Source organism: Hyla sarda, chromosome 7 (assembly GCF_029499605.1).
Source record: "Hyla sarda isolate aHylSar1 chromosome 7, aHylSar1.hap1, whole genome shotgun sequence".
NCBI lineage: Eukaryota > Metazoa > Chordata > Amphibia > Anura > Hylidae > Hyla > Hyla sarda.
In genome coordinates this window covers 123,161,131-123,183,389 of record NC_079195.1, presented here as the reverse complement: position 1 = coordinate 123,183,389, position 22,259 = coordinate 123,161,131, and the positions used below count along the sequence as shown (strand labels likewise).

The window sequence follows — 22,259 nt, the reverse complement described above, 5'->3', positions numbered from 1 at the left end:
CCCCCCCCCCTTTTTTTTTTTTTTTTTTTTCTGGCTTTATAATACAGTGTATAGTACAATGAATTTTGGGCTCAAAGGGAACCTGACATCAGTGTCAGATGAGGGTAACACTAATGATACTTGCCTATCCCTGATCAGTGGCCTCATTTGGGCAGCAGGTTTGTGCACTGGAAGAGCTCTAGGAGCATGCTTATGTCACCGCCACCGGAGCCTCAGATCGGGGATAGGTTAGTATCTTATCATTGGTGTTACCTGCCCTACCATCCTGTATCAGTAGGTTAGTGTGGGTGACACTGATGACAGATTCCCTTTAAATGGTTACTGTCATTTAATCTCTATGCAGACTAGTACAGAGAAAAGTTGGAGTGATAGGGAGTGTGCGGCACGCGTCCCCTTGTTGCAATCAAAACTTTTGGCATTTGTGTGCAACATGACAAAAGCTTTTATTAATGACTGTAATAGTTTAAGGCTGCAGTTTTGGTATTTTTATTTATTTATTTTTTTCTTCGTTATTTGCAAAATGGAGAACCACTCCACTTTGCAAATTTTGGGGGCTTCTGTTTCTACGCAGTCTGCTTTTCTGTACAAATGACAAGTTACCTTTATTCTGTTGGTCCATGCAATTACAATGATATCACCGAATAACAAATTGAAGACAACTAATAAACAAACAATAATGAGGAGTAATTTGTAAAATAAATATATGAAAAATACTGTGTTAAAACACATATATGAATCAGACATGAACACAGAAAACACAAAATAGTCTAAACACTATGGGTAAGATTTATCAAAACCTTTTCATTTTTAAAAGGGCCTCCAAAAGTGAAAACGGCAATCCGATTGTTGGCTATGGGCGACTGCTTTCCTTTGCACAGGGTTTGATAAATCTCCCCCTATGGCTTGCAACAAAGGCTCATAAAGATACTTGTACATCAAATAGTAGAAAACATAAATGCATTGCAAAATACACTTATAAAAAAAATCATAAATCAAAGCATAAGACAGGAACCATTTGGCCCATCTTGTCTGCCCAATATTCTGAATACTATGAATAGTCCTTGTCCATACATGCTTAAACCTTCTTCACTGTATTTGCAGCGACCACTTTTGCAGAAAGGCTATTCCATGCGTCCACTACTAGCTCAGTAAAGTAATACTTCCTGATATTAATGCATAAACCTTTGCCCCTCTAATTTAAAACTATGTCCTCTTGTGGTAGTTTTTCTGAAGCTGGTTAGTTGAAGAACCAAAGGAAAATATCCACAAAGGTGTCTGCGGTGTAAAAGTCCTTACCCAATTGTAACATAGTAACATAGTTCATAAGGTTGAAAAAAGACCAGAGTCCATCACTTTCAGCCTATATACCTAATGAGTCCCTACTGAGTTAATCTAGAGGAAGGCAATGTGCATGAGCCTTTGCTGCATGTCGGTGTTTAGATGCATTAATTATGACTTTTCAGAATTTCCTTTCTGTGACTTTCGTGTTCTCTGTGTGGGTGGGGTGCTTTTTTTTTTTTTTTTTTTTTTTTTTTTTATAGGTGTTTCAATAAACTCTTTTTCATATTCTGACTGTATCTGTGTTCAGTATTTTTGTTGGTTACGATTACAATGATGCCTAATTTATGTAGGTTTTGTTTTACTACTTTAAAAAAAAACACTTGTGTATGGAAATTAGTATGCTTAAAACTGTTCCCTTCTGAATATTTTTTTTCCTGATACAGGCCTGTATATGGCTCCTTTTTTGCGCCATGATCTGCAGTTTTTGTTGGGACCGTTTTTATATATATGTGTGTGTGTGTGTGTGTGTGTGTGTGTATGTGTGTGTGTGTGTGTGTGTGATCGCCGACTATTACATGCAGTTTTTCGGACTGCATACACTGAACAATCCAGTGCCATAGGTGCTCCATTACTACAGACTGCTGAGGCCGCCTGCAGTGACGGAGCATCGGTCTAACGTGAAGGAGGCAGGTAGGGACCCTCTGCCTGTCCTCTCAGCTAATCAGGACCCTGCAATTTTGCCAAGGTGGTTTTGATTCGCTCCACTAAGCTAATAGCAATTATTCTTGACACTTTCAGAAGGCGCACCAAAAGGGTTAATAGAGAACATCACCCTGGTCAGTGATGCCAGGCATTAGCCATGGGTCCTGGAATGCATTTACATTTACATTTTATCCCGAGCGATAAAATTGTATTCTCTATTCCTATGCCTAAAGGGGTACGAACTCCCAGCCTAAAGCGTAATTTTCATTCCTTTGGAAAAAATAAAGAATACATGGAGCTACCGAAAAGGCAGAGTTCCTCCTTAACCCCAACCCCTCCAACATAAAAAATGGTGTTCAGGTGGGAGGAAGGCTTTTTCTATTCTCCTGCCAGAGGGCATTTATTACCAAAACATGTTAAAGGGGTACTCCAGCCCTAAAACATCTTATCCCCTATCCAAAGGATAGGGGATTAGATGCCTGATCGTGGTGGTCCCACCGCTGGGGAACCGCGCAGTCTTTCATGCAGCACCCCTCTATAATCAGCCTCTGGAGTGAACATCACTCCGGGTCTGTTGAAGCACGATAACGAAACCGGAGTATTGTGACATCACACTCCGCCCCCTCAATGCAAGCCTATGGGAGGGGGCGTGACAGCCGCCTCACCACCTACCATAGGCTTGCATTGAGGGAGCGGAGCGTGACATCACATGGGGGCGGAGCCGTGATGTTACGATACTCCGGCCTAGTTATCGTGATTCATCAGACCCAGAGCGATGATAGCGGGGTGCTGCATGAAAGTATCTGTAATCAATGGTGATCAGAATTAGAGTTCATCTCTCTTCCTAGATTTTGTATTCCAGAAAAATTAATCGAGCGATTTAGAACAATTATAAACCTAGAAAATACCTTTTTATAGTGTACAAACAGTTCAAAATATGGGAACCCTAAAGTAAGCCATCCCTCTCATACCTGAAGGTGCCTGGATGGCTGTCTAAAAGAGGTATATTTTTATCAGTCTATGTATTACCCACCAAAAATAAGATTTGCAGTTTATCTTAACATTGATACCCTTCACTAGAAATTCAAGGAGCTACCTTTTTAAGAGCTCCTCAGCCATGATGATATTCACAAGAGTGATGGTAGAAGTAGTAGCCTTCTTGGGGTTGCAAGGGATTACGATAATCCCATACATGGACAATCTACTAATAGCCTATTCTCAAGACCTTCTCTCCCAGCATGTTCGCAAGACCATTCTTTGCAAGATCTCAGCTGGATTGTGAATCAAAAATCAGATCAGATTCCATCAAGAAACCAAAAATTTCTGGATGATATTCTAATAGAGTTCTTTTCTGCAAAAAGAAAAGCTATCAGAGGAAAACCATCACAATATGGGAAGCAATGTTGATTCTGGGGTCAATGAGCTTGTGTATATCGGCAGTCCCATGAAGTCACTCCAGATCCCTTCAGACCACAACACAACACCTGAAAGTGTGGGACCAGTCTCAGTTTTGCAATAGTTCTATAGAACCGCATTGATTAGGGTTATCAGCGCTCCATAAATACAGCCTGCCGTGGCTTCTTGTAGTAATGGAGCACTGATCGAACTACGAGGATCCAGGAGGGACCTACCACTATCCTCTCAACTGATCGGGACCTCAATTTCATTGCGGTGGTCCCCATCAGCTCTCTGATATAGCCGGGAACAGAATTTACTGCATTCAGACACCGACTTGACCCACAGTATTAGCATTGTGGGTCCTGGTTGCTATCACCAGGTATGAAGCGCGCTCAGCTGCTGATTGCGCAATGTGCAGCAGGACTAGGGAGCACATGTATGCCGATGTACTTAAAAGAGATCTGTAGTGTAAATTTTTCATAATCCCCTTTCCCCGGGCTGCAAAATGTAACAAAACAAACTTTAAATGGGTACTCCAGCCCTAACAAATATATCATAGATATGTCACCTATTCACATTTGGGCGGGTGTCCTGCGTTTTTCAATAGTGAGGGCTCAAACTCACTGGGAATCCAAGTAGCAATAATGAAAAAACGCCACCAACAACTTGATTGCTTTATAGCTTACTTTAGTGAAAAATTGTATAAAACGTTCACAGTATAGAAAAATGGAATCCTTATAAAGAAATAGAAATAACAAAATTTCAAATCACCCAAAGTGCACCTTCTTCAGATACGCTCGACACTCTCCAGGCTGTAGGTTATTTTCAGCCAATGTCCGGGCTTCCTTCAGCGTATAGACCTTCCTCTCACGAAGGGGAACAGGCTGGAGCTTGCCTTGATACCTTACGACGTTTTGGAGGACACGCCCCCTTTCTCAAGTATCCCTAATGTGCTCACCACCACCACCACATTACATAGGCATGTCACTCTCGCAAGACTTTACCTCTTAAAACGAGAGCCAAAGATTAAAATCATATATTAAAAACTGACATCAGTAAAACATCAGACAGCATACAAGATGACTACTCACAGGTAAACTCCATAATTACATGATTCATTAAGACCATTCGGATACAGTGAATTGAGTGTCTCGATCCAATAGACTTCACATTGTAACAATCTTTTCTTTATTTCACTTTCATTTTTTCTTTGTACTTCTTCAATTATCATCCATCTCAATTCACTGATCCTATGGTTCTGTTCGACAAAATGTCTGGCAACACCCGTTTCACTGTATTTATTACCCTCTTCCATTGGTTTTTTCTTAGCTAGTGCATTTCGGATTACCGAACGGTGTTCTGTAATCCGGAATTTCACACTTCGCATTGTTTGGCCCACATAAATTCTGCCACACGGGCACTTTAGTAAATAAATCACCTGTTTCGTTTCACAACTATACCATCCTGGTCATCTTGTATGCTGTCTGATGTTTTACTGATGTCAGTTTTTAATATATGATTTTAATCTTTGGCTCTCGTTTTTAGAGATAAAGTCTCGCGAGAGTGACATGCCTATGTAATGTGGTGGTGGTGAGCACGTTAAGGATACTTGAGAAAGGGGGCGTGTCCTCCAAAACGTCGTAAGGTATCGACGCAAGCTCCAGCCTGTTCCCCTTCGTGAGAGGAAGGTCTATGCGCTGAAGGAAGCCCGGACATGGGCTGAAAATAACCTACAGCCTGGAGAGTGTCGAGCGTGTCCGAAGAAGGTGCACTTTGGGTGATTTGAAATTTTGTAATTTCTATTTCTTTATAAGGATTCCATTTTTCTATACTGTGAACGTTTTATACAATTTTTCACTAAAGCAAGCTATAAAGCAATCAAGTTGTTGGTGGCGTTTTTTCATTATTGCTACTCCAGCCCTAAGACATCTTATTCCCTATCCAAAGGATAGGGGATAAGATGTCTGATTGCCCCCTCTGATAGACTTGCATTGAAGGGGTGGACATGTCACAAAGGGGCGGAGTCGTGATGTCACAATACTCCGGCCCTGTAGTCGTGACCCTTCAGACACGGAGCGGACATCGCTCTGTGCACCTGCGACAGGTGGGTGTCTGCATGAGATTGCAGGGGTCCCCAGGGTCAGGCCCCCCGTGATCAGACATCTTATCCCCTATCTTTTGGAACCTGGGGACCCCTGCAATCTCATGCAGACACCCACCTGTGGCAGCTGCACAGAGCGATGTTCGCTCCGTGTCTGAAGGGTCACGACTACAGGGAGGGAGTACTGTGATGTCATGACTCCGTCCCCTTGTGTCGTCATGTCCACCCCCTCAATGCAAGTATATCGGAGGGGCGATCAGACATCTTATCCCATATCTTTTTGATAGGGGATAAGATGTCTTAGGGCCATAGTACCCCTTTAAAGTTTGTTTTGTTACATTTTGCTTCCCGAGGGGGGGGGGGGATTATGAAAAATGTACACTACAGATCTCTTTTGAGGCGTTCAATCAAATCTTTTATTAACTCTTTGCACACAAAAAAACAAGCACAGTTGCTTACAATAACCAAATGCATAGATACCCCCCTCCTTCAATTCAAAGACCAATGGAGCAATGTACAGTATTATCATTATCATGCTCATACTCTTTAACGGCCTCAGCAAATGCTTGGAAGGTGTATCTCACACTGCGAATGCGCCTGTCGCCGGCAGTCACAGAGTGACTGCAGAGCAAGGTCCTGGCTGCAGCCGGGTAGCTCTGTGTGTCAGCTCGAAGAGGGGGATTTCCTGCTGTAGAAATTTGCAGCTAAGAGCGGACATACAGAGTTGTGGATGCGCCCTGTGTAACCCTACCCTATAGAATGAAATGGACAGTGGAGTCATCTGGGCTTGGACCTCAACTGCAGGACACAGGTATAGGTACTAATAGAGAAAGGAGTGAAGCAACAAGGATTCCTCTTGCAATTGAGAGTTAAAGATCATACCTCAAAAATGTTGACAGGCTGTCAACCCCACTGGGCAACCAGTACTCCATCCCCCTGAGAACCTTCTCAGTTATTCCATAGAGGGGGGTAAAGAATTACATTTTTTGCCAAACCTTAGAACTAAAGCTACAGTGAGAAGCAAGTCTGGAGGACCAAGTTTGAGCCATAGATTCTAGAAGGTACATAGGAAATGCACCTCCCACCCAATCCATAATTCACATGTCTTATGTCACCTGCCCTTACATTTTCCTCATCTGCCCTGCCAAATGGCCATGGATTGGGGACCACCAACCCTCCCAGTTCCATATACCTTTGCAAGGTTTCCAGACAAATCCGAACTGGCTTACCATTCCAAAGGAGTTCCCAAAGTAAAAACTGGATCATATAACAATATTTCTTAGGAACCCACAGAGGTGAATTTTGTAAAATGCGTAGAAATTTAGGCAGGAGTATCATTTTAAACAAGTTTGACTGACTGAAACACCAGTTAACAGGAACTTTTGCTATGTCCAACCCTGTGTGCACTCCGCTTTACTAAGAGGACCAGGTTAAGCTGAAGATAGTCCCTGATTCTAGATGTATCCTGAACCCCCAAGTAATGTGACTGTGACACCACTTAAGTGTCGGAACTGTTAATAACTGGGATATGCAGAAATAGGTCTAATAAAACAAGTCAATTTATCACAGTTTATGAGTAATCCAGAATAAGTTCCAAAATGCGTACTTAGATGCATGGGGAGAAAGGGTGTAGGGACAGTGTCACATCACCCAAAAATACCAACACATCGTAAACATATAAGGTAAAGCAGTCCTCTAGCGACCCATAATGGAACCCCAGGATGTCATCGGAGAAGGTTAAGAGAGGACACCCTTGATGATTGCCGTGAGCCATTCACCTAAATACATGCTCGGAGAGCAGCATATAAAAGTTGCACTAGTGTTAAATACTGAGAGGCAAAGCCCATGTGCCCATATGTCTCAATGGCTTTGGCAGCATCATGTAAATTGATCGCCCTGGTGGACCTACTTTCCAGAGCCATCTGACAATTAAAGATTTTCCTATCCTTGGTGAAGGAAAATATAGATTATATTAAAGTCAAGACGCGAGTATTATGCTTTATAAAACTTCATTTACTGATCAGCAGCAAAATAATATTTATGAATAATATACAAGAAAAAACTTAGAAAACATAGATATGGTGTAGCCAAACATGCTACCATAATATGCACCAATCAGGTAACAGTATGAGATATATGAGTAACAGTTATTCTAATATCTTCCTCCTTCTTTTGAGTGAAGGTAAAGACAGCGCATAAACGGATGTAGAACTTGGTATCCAAACTAAAACTTGAGGAAAGAGCAGATGTAGTAAAAACGTAGTCTCCATAAAAGATTGTAGAATCTAGGATAAAGTTTCTTTCCAGATGTGTGTAGATTGTCAACAGTAAAAGAACTTCCAACGAAGAACATAAATTATTTTGAAGAAAATCTTCTTAGGTGGCTGTGAAGACAAAAGCAATGAGAAAATCAAAGGGATGGGTTCATAGGGAGGGATAATACTTGCGTCTTGTCTTTAATAAAATCTATATTTTCCTTCACCAAGGATAGGAAAATCTTAAATTTTATGTAAATATAAGACGCTCCTATTAATGGTAGTTTAAAGCTAAAGGAAATATGATTACAATAACAATATATAGATCATAAAAGTACCATAGATACATGTGAATCAGGTCGAAAATAAAACGTTTTAAATGTTGAATCTGAAGACCAATTTGCAGCTTTAATGATATCGGCAAGGGAAGCGCCTGATTGAAATAATTTTTTTGAGACTGCACATCCAGTGGAGTGAGCTCCATATGTTGATGAATCAATGCCAGCCATAGTCATAGTTAATTTTACCCATCGAGCCAGTGTGCTGGAAGAGACAGGTTTGTGGAGTTTACAAAAGGAAATCAGGAGTTGGCAAGAAGAAGGAGAACGGTAAGGATTCTGTTTTAGCTTCATAAGAGCGTAAACAACGAACTACACATAATTTATGTTGATGAGGAAAAGTAGGGTAGAACACAGAATGTAAAACAATAAAAACAATTCCTTCCGGAGAGTATTGTCTCCTAGAGATGTCAAGGGCTCTAACGTCAGATATTTGAATTTGAATGTTTGATTGAAATGTGACAAAAAAGAACCAAAAGTTTAAAAGAAAGAAATTTAAGGGATAAGGAATCATTGTCCTTCCAGGAGAGGAAAAGATTCAAAAGAATGTTGACATCCCATGTAGAATTGTGCTTATGTAAAGGTGGTCGTCTAAAACGTATGCCTTTTTAAGAGTTTGCATATCAGTGGATGACGTCCAATAGGAACAGAACCAATAAGTGAATGCTTAGCTGAAATGGCGGAGTGGTAAAGATTGATAGTTCTCTTGCTGGGGATTGCCCTTAGCAACGGACCACAAGTGTAGGACTTGCTCTCCCTTAGTATAAATGCACATCCGCATTTTGCTTTTGAGCACTTCCTGCGTGTCATCTTAAACCACGCCCTTGTAGTCGTGTTTACTCTGAAATGTTATACTAATGCGCCTGTATTATCATGTATAGGTAGCATTCAGGTGCACGTGAGGCCGGCAACTCATCAGCCTACTTGGATGGGGCTTATAGCCTGCGTTCCTCCTCCCATTGTATGTGTGTTCACTCACACTGGAGGTAACAGTGGGAGCAGTCTGTAAGTCGGACCAAAAGTTTTTGTAATTGTGCACTGGCCCCTGTTTTTTGCTTATCATGCACAGGCAGGTTTAAGGTTAGGTCCCGTGCCATGTGAGAAACCTTGGCGTTGGTGTGCGGGCTCAGGTATGTCCTTCATATAAGAATATACTGGCTAATGTCTCAATTTTATATCAGTTTTGAGGGTTAGCTAATGTCATTGTTACATCCACCACAGTAGTGCACCTATATTTGTAGTTGTTGTGTTTTTGTACTACTGTACTTTATATGATTTACATCCACACCCATCATCGGGGAAGGATGCCATTGTGGTACTTGCGGTCGGTTGCAGGCATCCTCCATTATATGCATCTTTTGCTGGTTGGTCTGACAGTATTAGTGGATGATAATTGCCAAGTGGATCCTGGAGGAGATCTGGGACAAATGGAAGTACATGAGGATAATCTATGAGAAGATGGAGTAGTTGGGGAAACCAAGATTGAGTCGGCCACCAAGGGACGATCAAAACCATGGTAGATTACCGAATCGAAGTTTGAAGTAGAACCCGAGGGATTAGGTTGAAAGGTGGGAATGAATAAAGGGTCTCTTGTGTCAAATGTTGGAGGAAAGCATCTATCCCTAGAGCATCTGGGTCTGGTCTCCAACTGAAAAATTGAGGGATCTGACAGTTCAAGTGAGAAGCAAACATGTCTAGAAGAAGAGGACCCCATAATTGATTGATTTGTTGAAAAATGTAGGGAAGGAGTTTCCAATCGCTGAAATCCGTCAGGAAACGAGAATTCCAGTCTGCGATTGAATTGGATATGCCAGGAAGATATTCCGCTTTGATCGTTATGTGTCTGTCCAGACAGAAATGGCAAAAATCTTTGGCAATGTCTGCAAGGGCTTTCGAAGTTGTTCCGCCCAGGTGGTTTATATATTGGACTGCGGATATATTGTCCATGCAAAGTAAAACACAACAATGCGAGGAATCCTTCACAAAACACTTTAGAGCGAAGGACCCAGCCAAAAGTCCTAAGCAATTGATATGAAGAACTCTGGGATTCGGAAGAATACCATTTCCCTCCAGTAGAGAGGGAACCGCAACGGGCCTCCCAACCCGAGAGACTTGCATCCGATTCTATGATGATATCCGGATTTGGATGGAAGATGGTTTTTCCGTTCCAAATTTGAATATGACAGAGCCACCAAAGAAGTTCCTCTTTGGCATGTGAGGAAAGATGAACTTCGTCTGAGTAACCCAGGCCTTCTCTTAGATGTCGGATCTTCAGGCGTTGAAGGGCTCGATAATGAAGAGGGGCTGGAAATATAGCCTGAATGGAGGCTGAAAGAAGGCCCACAATCTGAGCTATAGTCCTGAGAGAAATCAGATCTTTGCGAAGGATTTGGCGAATATCCTTCCGGATAATTTTGAGTTTCTTTGGAGGAAGACTCAGGGTAGTTGTCGGGTATTGATCAGGAAACCTAGAAATTCTATCTCTTGAGATGGTTGAAGAATGGGTTTCTTGAAGTTGATCAGAAAACCAGATTGGATTGGAGAGAGAGAGAGTACAATCTCTGTGCGTTAAGAGAAGAGATTTGGATTGAGCCATTAGGAGAATGTCGTCTAGGTAAATAATGAGTCTGACTCCTTGACTTCTGAGCAATGAGACATTTGGTTTCAGAAGTTTTGTGAAACACCAAGGGGTCGATGATAGGCCGAATGGAAGGCAAGTGAACTGCCATTTTTGGTTGTCCCAAAGAAATTGAATAAAAATTTGTGAAGATGGGTGAATTGGGATAGTCAGATATGCATCTTTCAAATCTATCTTGACTAGCCAGTCGTCTTTTAGTAATATATCTCTTAGGAGATGGATACCTTCCATCTTGAAATGTCTGTACACTACAAAATTGTTGAGTAGTCTTATATTGATTACAGGTCTGTGACCTCCGCCCTTCTTTTGTACAAGAAATAGGTTGCTGAGGAAACCTGGAGAATTGAGAGGGACAGGTATAATGGCTTTCTTTAAGATAAGATCTTTCACCTCTAGATTGATCAATTCTTCTGTTGTAGAGAACGGATAGGGTGAGGAAGAGTGTATTGAATGGGAGGGGAAATAAACTCTATTAGGAAACCTGAAACTGTATTTAGAATCCAAGAGTCTGATGTAATCATACTCCAGTGTGTCAAAAAATGTATTAGTCTTCCGCCTAATGGAAGATTGGAAGAAAAAAGTGGAGGACTTACCTGCGGAAGGTTTGGCACGTTGGACTCCACGTTGTCCTCTGGGATGCCAGGATCATGCTCGGTAGGGGAAGAATGGTAGAGGATTTTGTTGTTGTGTTGTATATGGTTGGAACTGCTGATATGGTTGGAAGGAGCCTCTTGATTGCTGTCTAGGGGGAAGATAGCGGCCGGAAAAGCGGCTTTCCGGCCCTGACAAAACTCTGTTGGGAAAGACTTTCTTTAATGAAGTCTGTGCTTTGTTTATTGATGAGAATAATCCCACATATTTACCCATCTGGTGGATAAAATCCTCCCCAAAAAGCATCCCATCGGTGGGTTGTGTAGGTTCGTTGTATGCTAAATTAGTTGGGGGTCAATTCGCAAAAGAACAGAGCATGTACGCTCAGTGGAAAGAGCAGTATTTGCATTACCTAAAAAGCATGCAATACGTTGAGCCCACCCTCTTCGAATTTCAGTGTCCACTGGTTTATTGGTAGAGGAAGATTCTTCTACCATGTCCAAAATTTTGGACAAAGGGTCCAAAATGTCAAGGAGTTTGTCGGGGCATGCTTTGAAACTCCTGTCTATGCCCTTTTTGGAAGTCTTTCCAGATTTTGCTAGAAATTTATTAAGAACTGGGTCCAGTTCGGGGGTCACAGAGGAGTTATGGGGAAGGATAGGACGTGGGCACTCCGCTTTTAGTTTGTTATGGGTACCTCTGTCCATGCCCTTATTAATTCTCTTTGACAAAAATTTTGCAGCCAATGGATTTGGAAGCCATTCACCTGACCTGGGGTGAAGGATAAGAGATGGATCAAAAGAGGAAGGGTCTAATTCCTCTGAAATGTCATCCTCCTATACATCAGGGTCATCTATTAATTCGCCACTTTCTTGAGACATGTATTCAAAAGAATCCAGAATTTCCTCAGCCTGAGAGTCTGAAGAGTCTGGTTCAACATAAGAATCAGGTTTTAATGATCTGGTGTTTTTTTGAGCCCTTTTTTAATGTATGTCCTCTAGGGCAGAGGGTATGATTTGTGACTGAGAAGCACATTCAAGGTGACCTAAAATAAGTCTATCATTAGTAGTGTCATGGCGGACCCCTCTAGCCCGTTTTTTAAGAGGGGGATTAGCGCCGTCATTGGTGTGGCGTTTTTTAGATTTAGCTTTTTTGGGGATGGTAAACCTTTTAGCTAATTTTGATACAGAAGTCTCAGGTGAGAAAAAAAATGGTCAGAGGGTGTTTTTGGGTTACTGGTAGAAGGATGGTGGGATAGTGCTAAAGAAATGAATTTCTGGATATTATCCTGTAAAATATTAACCGCAGATTGGACTGCGGATTGCACTGCAGTGTATACAGAGTGGGCCACTGAATTATCAGGTTTTGAAGGTGTTCATTATTGACTACCTCAGTGACAGACCGAGGACGAATATCCCTAGGGACATTTCTAGATTCATCTGTCATATCCATGAGGAAATATTTTTTATTTCATGGACACAGATATCAAAATTTATATCAAGGTTTAGTAAAGACCGTAAGATGAACTGTACTGTACTCACAAGGTTGGTTCTGTGGTAAAAAGTGAAGAAAAACTATGCTTTTATAAAAGCAATTAGTAGATCAGTCACTAGAAGGCAGCACAGTATAGGAAACTGGAATATAAGAGCAATTAATTGGTTGTTAATGATCAACCAATCACTGTATTATTAGGAGTATGCTGAGAGGAGCTGTTGCGTCACCGAGGGAACCTGCCTGACTGACAGGATTCCCACTCAACGGCAGGTAATGACTACTCTGCCGAGGTCTCGTGAGAGTCTGGGAGCAGGAAGAAGATGGCGGGGATGACGCAGAAGAAAAGAAGATGAAGACGCGGAGCGCCGGGGAAGAAACACCGAAGATAGAAGTTCGGAATAGCGATCGGACATGTCAGAGAGGTAAGGTAAGTATAAGGAAAGCGAAAATTTTATTGTAAATAATGTGAATATGTTAATATAGTGAAAAGGCACTTGAAAACAGCCAAAAGATAAAGAAAGAGTACACAGATGATATTGAAAAAGTGGGCAATAATGGCATTAATAAGAATATCAGAAAATTCGGGCTGAATGAAGTAAATATCAATATTGGAGAAGGTAGTATAGAATATAAAACGGGAGATACATAAATTTATTGAAGAAACAAGGTATAAATAAGTAATGGATATCGGAATAGAAGGGAAATAATAAATCCAGGTATAGAAATACAATAAAAATGAAAAATAATAATAAATTGCACAATATGTGGAGGTAAGACACTTAGCTGTGAGCACTGCTGAGCAGCAAAAGAAGAAGGAAGATATTAGAATAACTGTCACTCATATATCTCATACTGTTACCTGATTGGTGCATTATGGTAGCATGCTTGGCTACACCATATCTTTGTTTTCTAAGTTTTTTCTTATATATTATTCATAAATATTCTTTTGCTGCTGATCAGTAAATTACGTTTTATAAAGCATAATAGGATTGTCTTGTATTTACATAAAATTTAAAAAACAGTTGTCTAATATAATGAACTGTCAACTTTCCTGACATGAAGTCAGTCTGATCATCATGTATTCGTGTCAGAATAAGGGCAACAAGAAATTCACCATTACTTTCATCAATAACTTAATATCTGAGCACAATAGCAAAATGGGTCACTACGATCCAGCACAAAGCAGACCTTTGAGTCCTGGAGCATTCCAGATATTTTTCTTTTTGCTTATATAGTGCAGCATAGGCTATGTAGAGAATAATGTAGACTTCCTTGCATATGACTTTTTCTTACCTCTTTTTGTTGTGGTAGGCATTAGAAATGCTCCATTTTGGTTTACAAATGGACAATGAAGTAGGTTGTGTAATGTGGCCTTCATTTTCCATGAATTCTGGCTTTGAGTGGGGAGTTTCATTATTGCCCCTTGCCATCTCATCATGATGCTAGTGCTGGAGATCACCCAGATGAACTCATTAGAATCATAAGTGGGTGGATATCATTTCCCACCATGCTTACTTAGGGTGCGTTCCCACCTGGCCTATACGCAGCGTATTTCACGCTGCGCAAAATTTGCGGCAGCAATGGGAAATACGCTGTATATCCCTCGCTTTTCTGTGGCAGCCCTATGTGTGCAGTGAGTTTTGGAGGCGGAGCAGCACATCACAGTTACACCGGTTTTTTTATTCATGCTGAGAAGCAAGTGGAGCAAAATACAAAATGTAGATGTGCGACCATGTCTCTCTACTTGAAGTAAAAAAAAATCCAAAATTGCAGCGTTCACATTCCCAATTTTTTTTTTAACCCCTTAAGGACCCGGGGTTTTTTCCGTTTTTGCATTTTCGTTTTTTCCTCCTTATCTTAAAAAAAATCATAACTCTTTAAATTTTGCATCCATATGATGGCTTATTTTTTGCGCCACCAATTCTACTTTGTAATGACGTCAGTCATTTTACCCAAAAAAACAACAGCGAAACAGGAAAAATTATAATTGTGAGACAAAATTGAAGAAAAAAAAAACGCCATTATGTAACTTAAATGTATACGTTTAAAATTGTCATTCTGATCCCTATAACTTTTTTTATTTTTCCGCGTATGGAGCTGTATCAGGGCTCATTTTTTGCGCCGTGATCTGAAGTTTTTAGCGGTAGCATTTTTGCATTGATAGAACTTATTGATTGATAGGATTCATTTTTTCATGATCTGAAAAGTGACCAAAAATGCACAAATTTTATTGCGCATACGCCATTGACCGTGTGGTTTAATTAACAATATATTTTTATAATTTGGACATTTCCGCATGCCGCGATACCACATATGTTTATTTTAATTTACACTTTTTTTTTTTATGGGAAAAGGGGGATGATTCAAACTTTTAATAGGGTAGGTGTTAAATGATCTTTATTCACTTTTTTTTCCCACTTTTTTTTGCAGTGTTATAGCTCCCATAGGGACCTATAACACTGCACACACTGATCTATTACATTGATCACTGGTTTCTCATAAGAAACCACTGATCGATGATTCTGCCGCTTGACTGCTCATGCCTGGATCTCAGGCACTGAGCAGTCATTCGGCGATCGGACAGCGAGGAGGCAGGTAGGGATCCTCCAGCTGTCTTGTAAGCTGTTCGGGATGCCGCGATTTCGCCGCGGCGATCCCGAACAGCTCCCTGGGCTAACCGGCATGGTTTCACTTTCACTTTAGATGCGGCGTTCAACTTTGAACGCCGTGTCTAAAGGGTTAATAGCGCGTGGCACCGCAATCAATGCCGCGCGCTATGAGCCACGGGTCCCGGACGTTGTTAGAGACCGTGACTGACCCGCTATGACGCGTGTCCCCGCATTATAGATCGGGAGCGGACTCATGACGTACGCGTACATCATGGGTCCTTAAGAGGTTAATAAAAAGCAATTAAAAAGTTATATATACACAAAAGCGGTACCGATTACGGCGCAAAAAATTAGCCCTTATACAGCCCCCTATATGGAAAAATTAAAAAAGTTATAGGTGGTTAAAATAGAGTGATCTTAAACTATATTTGTTTAAAAAGTTTGATGTTTTTTTTTTTTTTAAGCCGCACAATAATAGAAAAGCAAATTACATGGGTATCATTTTAAACGTATTGACCCACAGAATAAAGGAAACATGTCATTTTTACCGTAAAAGTGTACAGTGTGAAAACAAAACTTTGCAAAATTGCTGTTTTCTTTTCAGTTTTCCCACACAATTTTTTTTTTGAGCCATACATTTTATGGTAAAATGATTATCATTACGAAGGACAATTCGTTGCGCAAAAAATAAGCCCTCCACTGGGTCTGTGGATGAAAATAGAAGAGTTGTAGAAGGCGAGGAGGAAAAAAATGAAAATGCAAAAATTTACTTGGCTGTGTCCTTAAGGGGTTAAAGGAGAACATTAAGGAGGCCATCAGCCCACGAGAACGTCTCATTGGGTAGCACAAAGAGCATCCACAATGTTAAAGGTCGGTACAGCATCTCCTTCTGCTTGGGAGACCGTGTGGGGGGAGCGATAGAAGAACCAAAATGTTCCAATGCCTCATTTGTATGAGTCAATATAGAGCTGTGGTCTCTTTATAAAAGGAGTCAAGAATACAGTAAAGATCCCACACACCCTAATTAATAAGATATGGCTATTGTAATATATTATTTAAGAACAACTACATCTAAGTGATTCATCATCATCATCTTGTACACACATGACTCGTAAAATAGGGAACCCATAGTCAGACTCATCTTATCCCATTGCATGAAAATGCACAATGCTGATGTTGGTAAATGACCTACATTGTCTCACCAGAATGAACAGCAAAGGTTAGATGTCAACCATTTTTCATGTGTGAGTCATTCTAAGTCCTTAAATAGGGATTCTGAAAGTCTGCATTTTGTGCATAATAACTAAAGGCTACTGTCCTCTGCTTGTAGAAAAGAAATATAGACATATGGCTGTTTAAAATTTTCATGTTCTATTTAAATGACGAAATACCGCAAGACACATTCTTATGACACATAACTTAAATATGCTTGTAGCTGTCTCTGTATGAGGAAAATATTACATTGATTCGACTTTAGAAATCCTAATGAAGCTTTAGTTATGGCTTGGAATAAATACCGTATTTTTCGCTGTATAAGATGCACTTTTTCTTCAACAAAACTGGGAGGAAAAAGTTGGTGCGTCTTATACGGCGAATACATACACCTATCGCGGCGGTTCCTGCGGCCATCAACGGCCAGGACCCGCGGCTAATACAGGACATCACTGATCGCGGTGATACCCTGTATTAACCCTTCAGACGTGGCGATCAAAGCTGACCGCTGTGTCTGAAGGGAAAGTGATACTAACCCGGCTGCTCAGTCGGGCTGTTGGGGAAAACCGCGGTGAAATCGCGGCGTCCCAAACAGCTTACAGGACACCGGGAGGGACCTTACCGGGCATGCCGGGAGTTGTAGTTTTGCAACATCTGGAGGTCCGCAGGTTGAAGACTACTGTTGGGTTCAGAATCTTTTTTTTTTTTTTCTAGATTTTGCACCTTTAAAATTGGGTGCATCTTATATGCCGGTGCGTCCTATAGGGCAAAAAATACGGTAGATATAATTCTCTTAGCTTGGAGACTATTCTAGGAATAAATATTTCTTTCACAGAATACCAATCGGTTTCTATATTTTCTAATTTACAAAGTACAGAGTTGTTCTGTACACTGATAATCTGGTAAAAAATCGTATAGATCTATCAATATACTCTGCTGAATTTGTCATCTGTTTGCATCAATGAACACAACAAGCTGTGCAATGAATGTCTCTGCTATCAATGTAGCCATCAGCTTCCTGTCAGTTATAACAAATAAATGTTTGGGTATGTTCACACAGTTTTACACAGATTCCAACATGTATTCCTCCTGAAAATACGCCTTCCAATAATTCAGTATGAAATATATGTCATTGCTCAAAGTGCTTGGATTCTACCTATTGGATTCTATTGAATGAAAAAATAAATTAAAAATAATTAAAACATTTTGACATGTTATGTAGACAACTCAAATTGTTTGATTGCTTGATATAACCGGGTGAAGTGCATGGCAACATGCTTCACTCCCTGGTTTGGTGCTCATTGCAGGAGATAGGCTCTATTATAGGCTACGGTGCTCAAGTGATGGATTGAGCATCGAGCCGCGTCACACTGAGACCTCAAAACTATCAAAAATGTTGTCTGCATGACATGTCAAATGCGTTTTTTACTGTTACACTCTAGTTTTTGTGGGCATAATTGCTGTAGCAGTAAATGTAGGTGTCAGGGCCCTTTTCAGCCATTTATGTGCCAATTTTGGCATGTAATTTAGATTGGACCAAATTATGGTCCAAATTATGTCCCAATTGAAAATATCCACTTTTTGTACTAGGTTGTGCTAGAGCCTAAATAACATCTTAATAATATGACCATTTTTTCATCCAAAAACATGTTCACAGGAACAAAGTGGAGATTCGCCCCATTTAATGTCAGTTAGTGACATCAGGCATTGTTGTGTTTATTTCTCTCCATCAGCCGGGTGAGGAGCAGATATTGGGTATACCACTCCAGTCTCCTGTTTGGGAAATATGCCTACATTTATTTTAGAGCCAGTAGTCTGCCGTGCTTTCCAGGCAGAAGACCTCTGTAGTGCTCAATGTATTTTGCTGTATATCCTGCACATATCCATAGCTTGATCCCACATGTCGTTTCTGCTGTTCAGTATTCTGCCCCAGGGAAAGATCCTATATTACCAGTTTCTGTGCATGCCCTTTGGTCTGTCTTTGGCTCCGCGAGTTTTCACCAAAGTTATTGTCCTTGTGGCTCATTTTTGTCGGGATGGCATCTTCCTGATACCCTATATTGATTACTTGTTAATAAATACTCCTTCCAGAGATCTTCTGTCTCACCTGCAAAGAGTGCTGCAAGTCCTTCATCAATATGGCTTTCTTGTGAATAACCAGAAGTCTTGGCTCCATCTCAAAAAGTCATGTTCCTTAGTAGAAATGACTCTGTCTCTGTCACCAGAGAGGGTTCTCAATCTCAAGAATGCAGTAAAACAGGCCATTCTTCATCATTGGTCCCATCATTTTTCAGCTCTGGACAACATCATGATAATCAGTCAGGCTGTTGTTCACGATCTGCACTGGTGGCTAATGAACATCTATTAGTGCCAAGATTTAAGGATGAAATGGCAAGTGATCCTCACTTTAGATGCCTCCAGCTGGGGTTGAGGTGCCAATGTAGGGAAACAGTGGATCCAGCAAAAAGTAGCCTTTCAGGGGAATAATCAGCCATCAGGCTAGCTTTACTCCACTTTCAGAATCTTCTTCAAGCTCAAAATGTCAAAATCCAGAAAGAATACATGATGACCTCCTTTTAAACAAACAAGGTGAATAAAAAGCCTTTTCTGGCCAAAGAATGTGCACAAATTATGACATGTACAACAAAGATTGTCCTGAACCTCTTGACAGTCCACATAAAAGGTATCGCCAATCCAGAAGCAGGCATTCTGAGCCTGACCAGATGAGTGGTCCCTGAACAAGGAAATCTTTTTATGGATCACAGATATCCTTTCTACCAAGGAGAACTCCAAGGTACCAAAACACTGCTCACTTATCATTCTTGGTCACCTGAAGAATGTACGTCTATCATTTCTCTTGCACTTTGGCTATTTCCTTCTCTGCCTATTCTACCAAATGTTCTTCAGAAACTTAAAGCAGACAGACCTTCCTGCTCATCTTAATGCTTTTAAGGGGAAAGTATCTTCGACTTCCTGCAATTCCAGATCTTCTACAGAAAGGATTTCTCCCCCTGTATTCATCACTTAAGGCCTGGCTTTTAAAAGAAGATGCCTAGTCAGCCTAGAGAAGAGTCAGCTGGTCTTTTGTTTAGATTTATCAATACCCTTAGACCTAATGTCCTCCACATTAGGTTCGCAGCAGATGTACCCCCACATAGTAGTCGACAGTTGCCCTCCCCCCCATAGTAGGCGGCAGTTTCCCCCTATAGTAGGCGGCAGTTTCCCCCCTATAGTTGGTGGCAGTTTCCCCACATAGTAGGTAGCAGTTTCCCTCAGCGTAGGCAGCAGTTTCCCCATAGTAAGCGGCAGTTTCCCAATAGTAGGCGACAGTACCCCTATAGTAGATGGCAGAAGTTTCCCCATAGTAGGCACTAGTTCCTTATAGTAGGCAGCAGATTTCCACCATAGTAGGCAGCAGATTCCCACAATAGAAGGCAATAGTTTCTCCATAGTAGGCAGCATTTCCCCCATATGCAGCAACAGTTCCTCCACAGTAGGCAGAAGCAGTTTCCCCCATAGTAGACCGGAGCAGTTCCCTCATAGTAGGCAGAAGCAGTTTCCCCCATAATAGGCAGCAGTGTCCCCCATAGTAGACCGGAGCAGTTCCCTCATAGTAGGCAGCAGCAGTTCCACCATAGTAGGCAGCATTGTCCCCCATATTAGGCAGCAGTCTCATACACCCCTTCCCTACCGCATACTTACCTCCTGTGGCTCTTCTGTTTTCTTTCCCTGTCGCTCCCTCAGGGCCTCTTCTTTCCTCTTCCTCTGTGCTTCAGTGCCTGATGACATCACTTGTGCGCCAGAGCCACCGAAGCGCAGAGGAAGAACTTAGCCTCTTGAGTTTGCTGGCTAAATGTAGCTGGCAGGCACAAGAGTGATTGACAGGGTAAGGAGCCAATGGCTCTTAACCCTGTCAAACTTCCCACTGAGCACCACATTTAACTGTAGACACCTCATTAGGAGGCATTTTCATTAAAAAAATGCGCGATATGTGAAGGCAATTCCGGGAAGGTGGGAAATTACCCAAAAGTGGGAATGTTCTGCTGGATCCGGGACGGTTGGGAGCTATGTATGTAGTGCTCAAGAGGGTGGAGACACACTCTTAAGCAGTTAGATAAATACTATGGGAGAATAGTCTAAAGTATATGTCAGCAATGCATGATGGGAACTGTAGTCTGCTACCCACATGGACCCACTTTTCCTGCAGAGCCCAAAGGGAGCAATAAAGTGACAAAAAAATGGTAAATGTACATGTTTAGAGTTTAGGATGTAGTGGTATGTGTAACGTAGTAACATTTACTAAGCATTTACTAAGATGTGTGTGATTTAGTTCATTTTTTATTGTTTTTTTTTTTACGTTTTTTTTTTTTGCTTGACTCAAATTTATTAAATGGACGCAGGGCATTTGATAAATTTTGTGGAGGATACACATTTTCTGAAATTTCACTTTTCACATACACCAAAAAGCTACACCAAGTTTTGGCTGATGTAGAATTGTGCCTTAATGGTGGGTTTTGCGACAGTCGCAGTTGAGAAATTCATTATGACTGCACAAGACTAACCCTTAACATCTGGCCTGTATGCTCTTAAAAAAAAAAAAAAAGTGTTAATTCGAAAAGGCGCAAAAAATAGCCTGAGGCGCAGTGCTGCTCCTAAATAGCGACAAATCAATGCAAAAAAAAAAAAGCTCGAAACACAATGATGCCCCTAATAGTTCATAAGGTGGAAAAAATACCAGAGCCCACCAAGTTCAACCTATGTGCCTACTGAGTTGATCCAGAGGAAGGCAAAAAAACAAACTCATTGTAGAGGTAAAAATTCCTTCCCAACTCCAAATATGGCAGTCAGAATAAATCCCTGGATAAACGTTCTGTCCCTATAGATCTAGTATACATAACCAGCAATGTTATTACTTCTAAAATGCATTCAGAATTCTACAGAATTTTACAGAATTCACCATGACCACCTCCTCTGGCAGAGAGTTCCATACTCTCACTGCTCTTACAGTAAAGAACTCCCGTCTGTGCTGGTGTAGAAACCTTCTTTCTCCTAAACGTAGAGGATGCCCCCTTTTTATAGATACAGTCCTGGGTATAAATAGATCATGGGAGAGATCTCTGTACTGTCCCCTGATATATTTATACATAGTTATTAGGTCTCCCCTAAGCCTTCTTTTTTCTAAACTAAATAATCCTAATTCTGATAATCTTTCTGGGTACTGTAGTCCTCTCATTTCCCGTATTACCCTGGTTGCCCATCTTTGAACCCTCTCCAGCTCCACTTTATCTTTCTTGTACACTGGTGCCCAGTACTGTACACAGTATTCTATATGTAGTCTGACTAGTGATTTGTACAGTGGTAGAATTATTTCCTTGTTGTGGGCATCTATGCCCCTATTGATGCACCCCATGATTTTATTTGCCTTGGCAGCAGCTGCCCGACACTGGTCACTACAGCTAAATTTACTTTAAACTAAGACTCCCAAGTCCTTTTCCGTGTCAGTCGTCCCAAGTGTGCTCCCATTTAATACATAATCCCAGCCCAGATTTTTCCTCCCCATGTGCATTACCTTACATTTATCAGTGTTGAACCTCATCTGCCACTTCCCAGCCCAAACCTCCAACCTATCCAGATCCATTT

At 41.1% G+C, this 22,259-nt stretch overlaps 1 protein-coding gene across 2 annotated transcripts in view; it reads left to right on the top strand.

The window, feature by feature from the left end:
* Positions 1-13,015: 13,015 nt before the first annotated feature.
* The window catches only part of LOC130282421 (neurotrypsin-like), a 106,383-nt gene continuing 97,139 nt past the window's right edge, over positions 13,016-22,259 (top strand). The window contains exon 1 of one of the 2 annotated variants that reach the window (XM_056530644.1): positions 13,016-13,225. In XM_056530644.1, coding sequence (XP_056386619.1) covers positions 13,148-13,225 — 78 coding nt within the window. In that variant the 5' untranslated portion in view covers positions 13,016-13,147. The remainder of the gene's footprint in view (positions 13,226-22,259) is intronic. The other variant, XM_056530646.1, reaches the window with a different exon arrangement.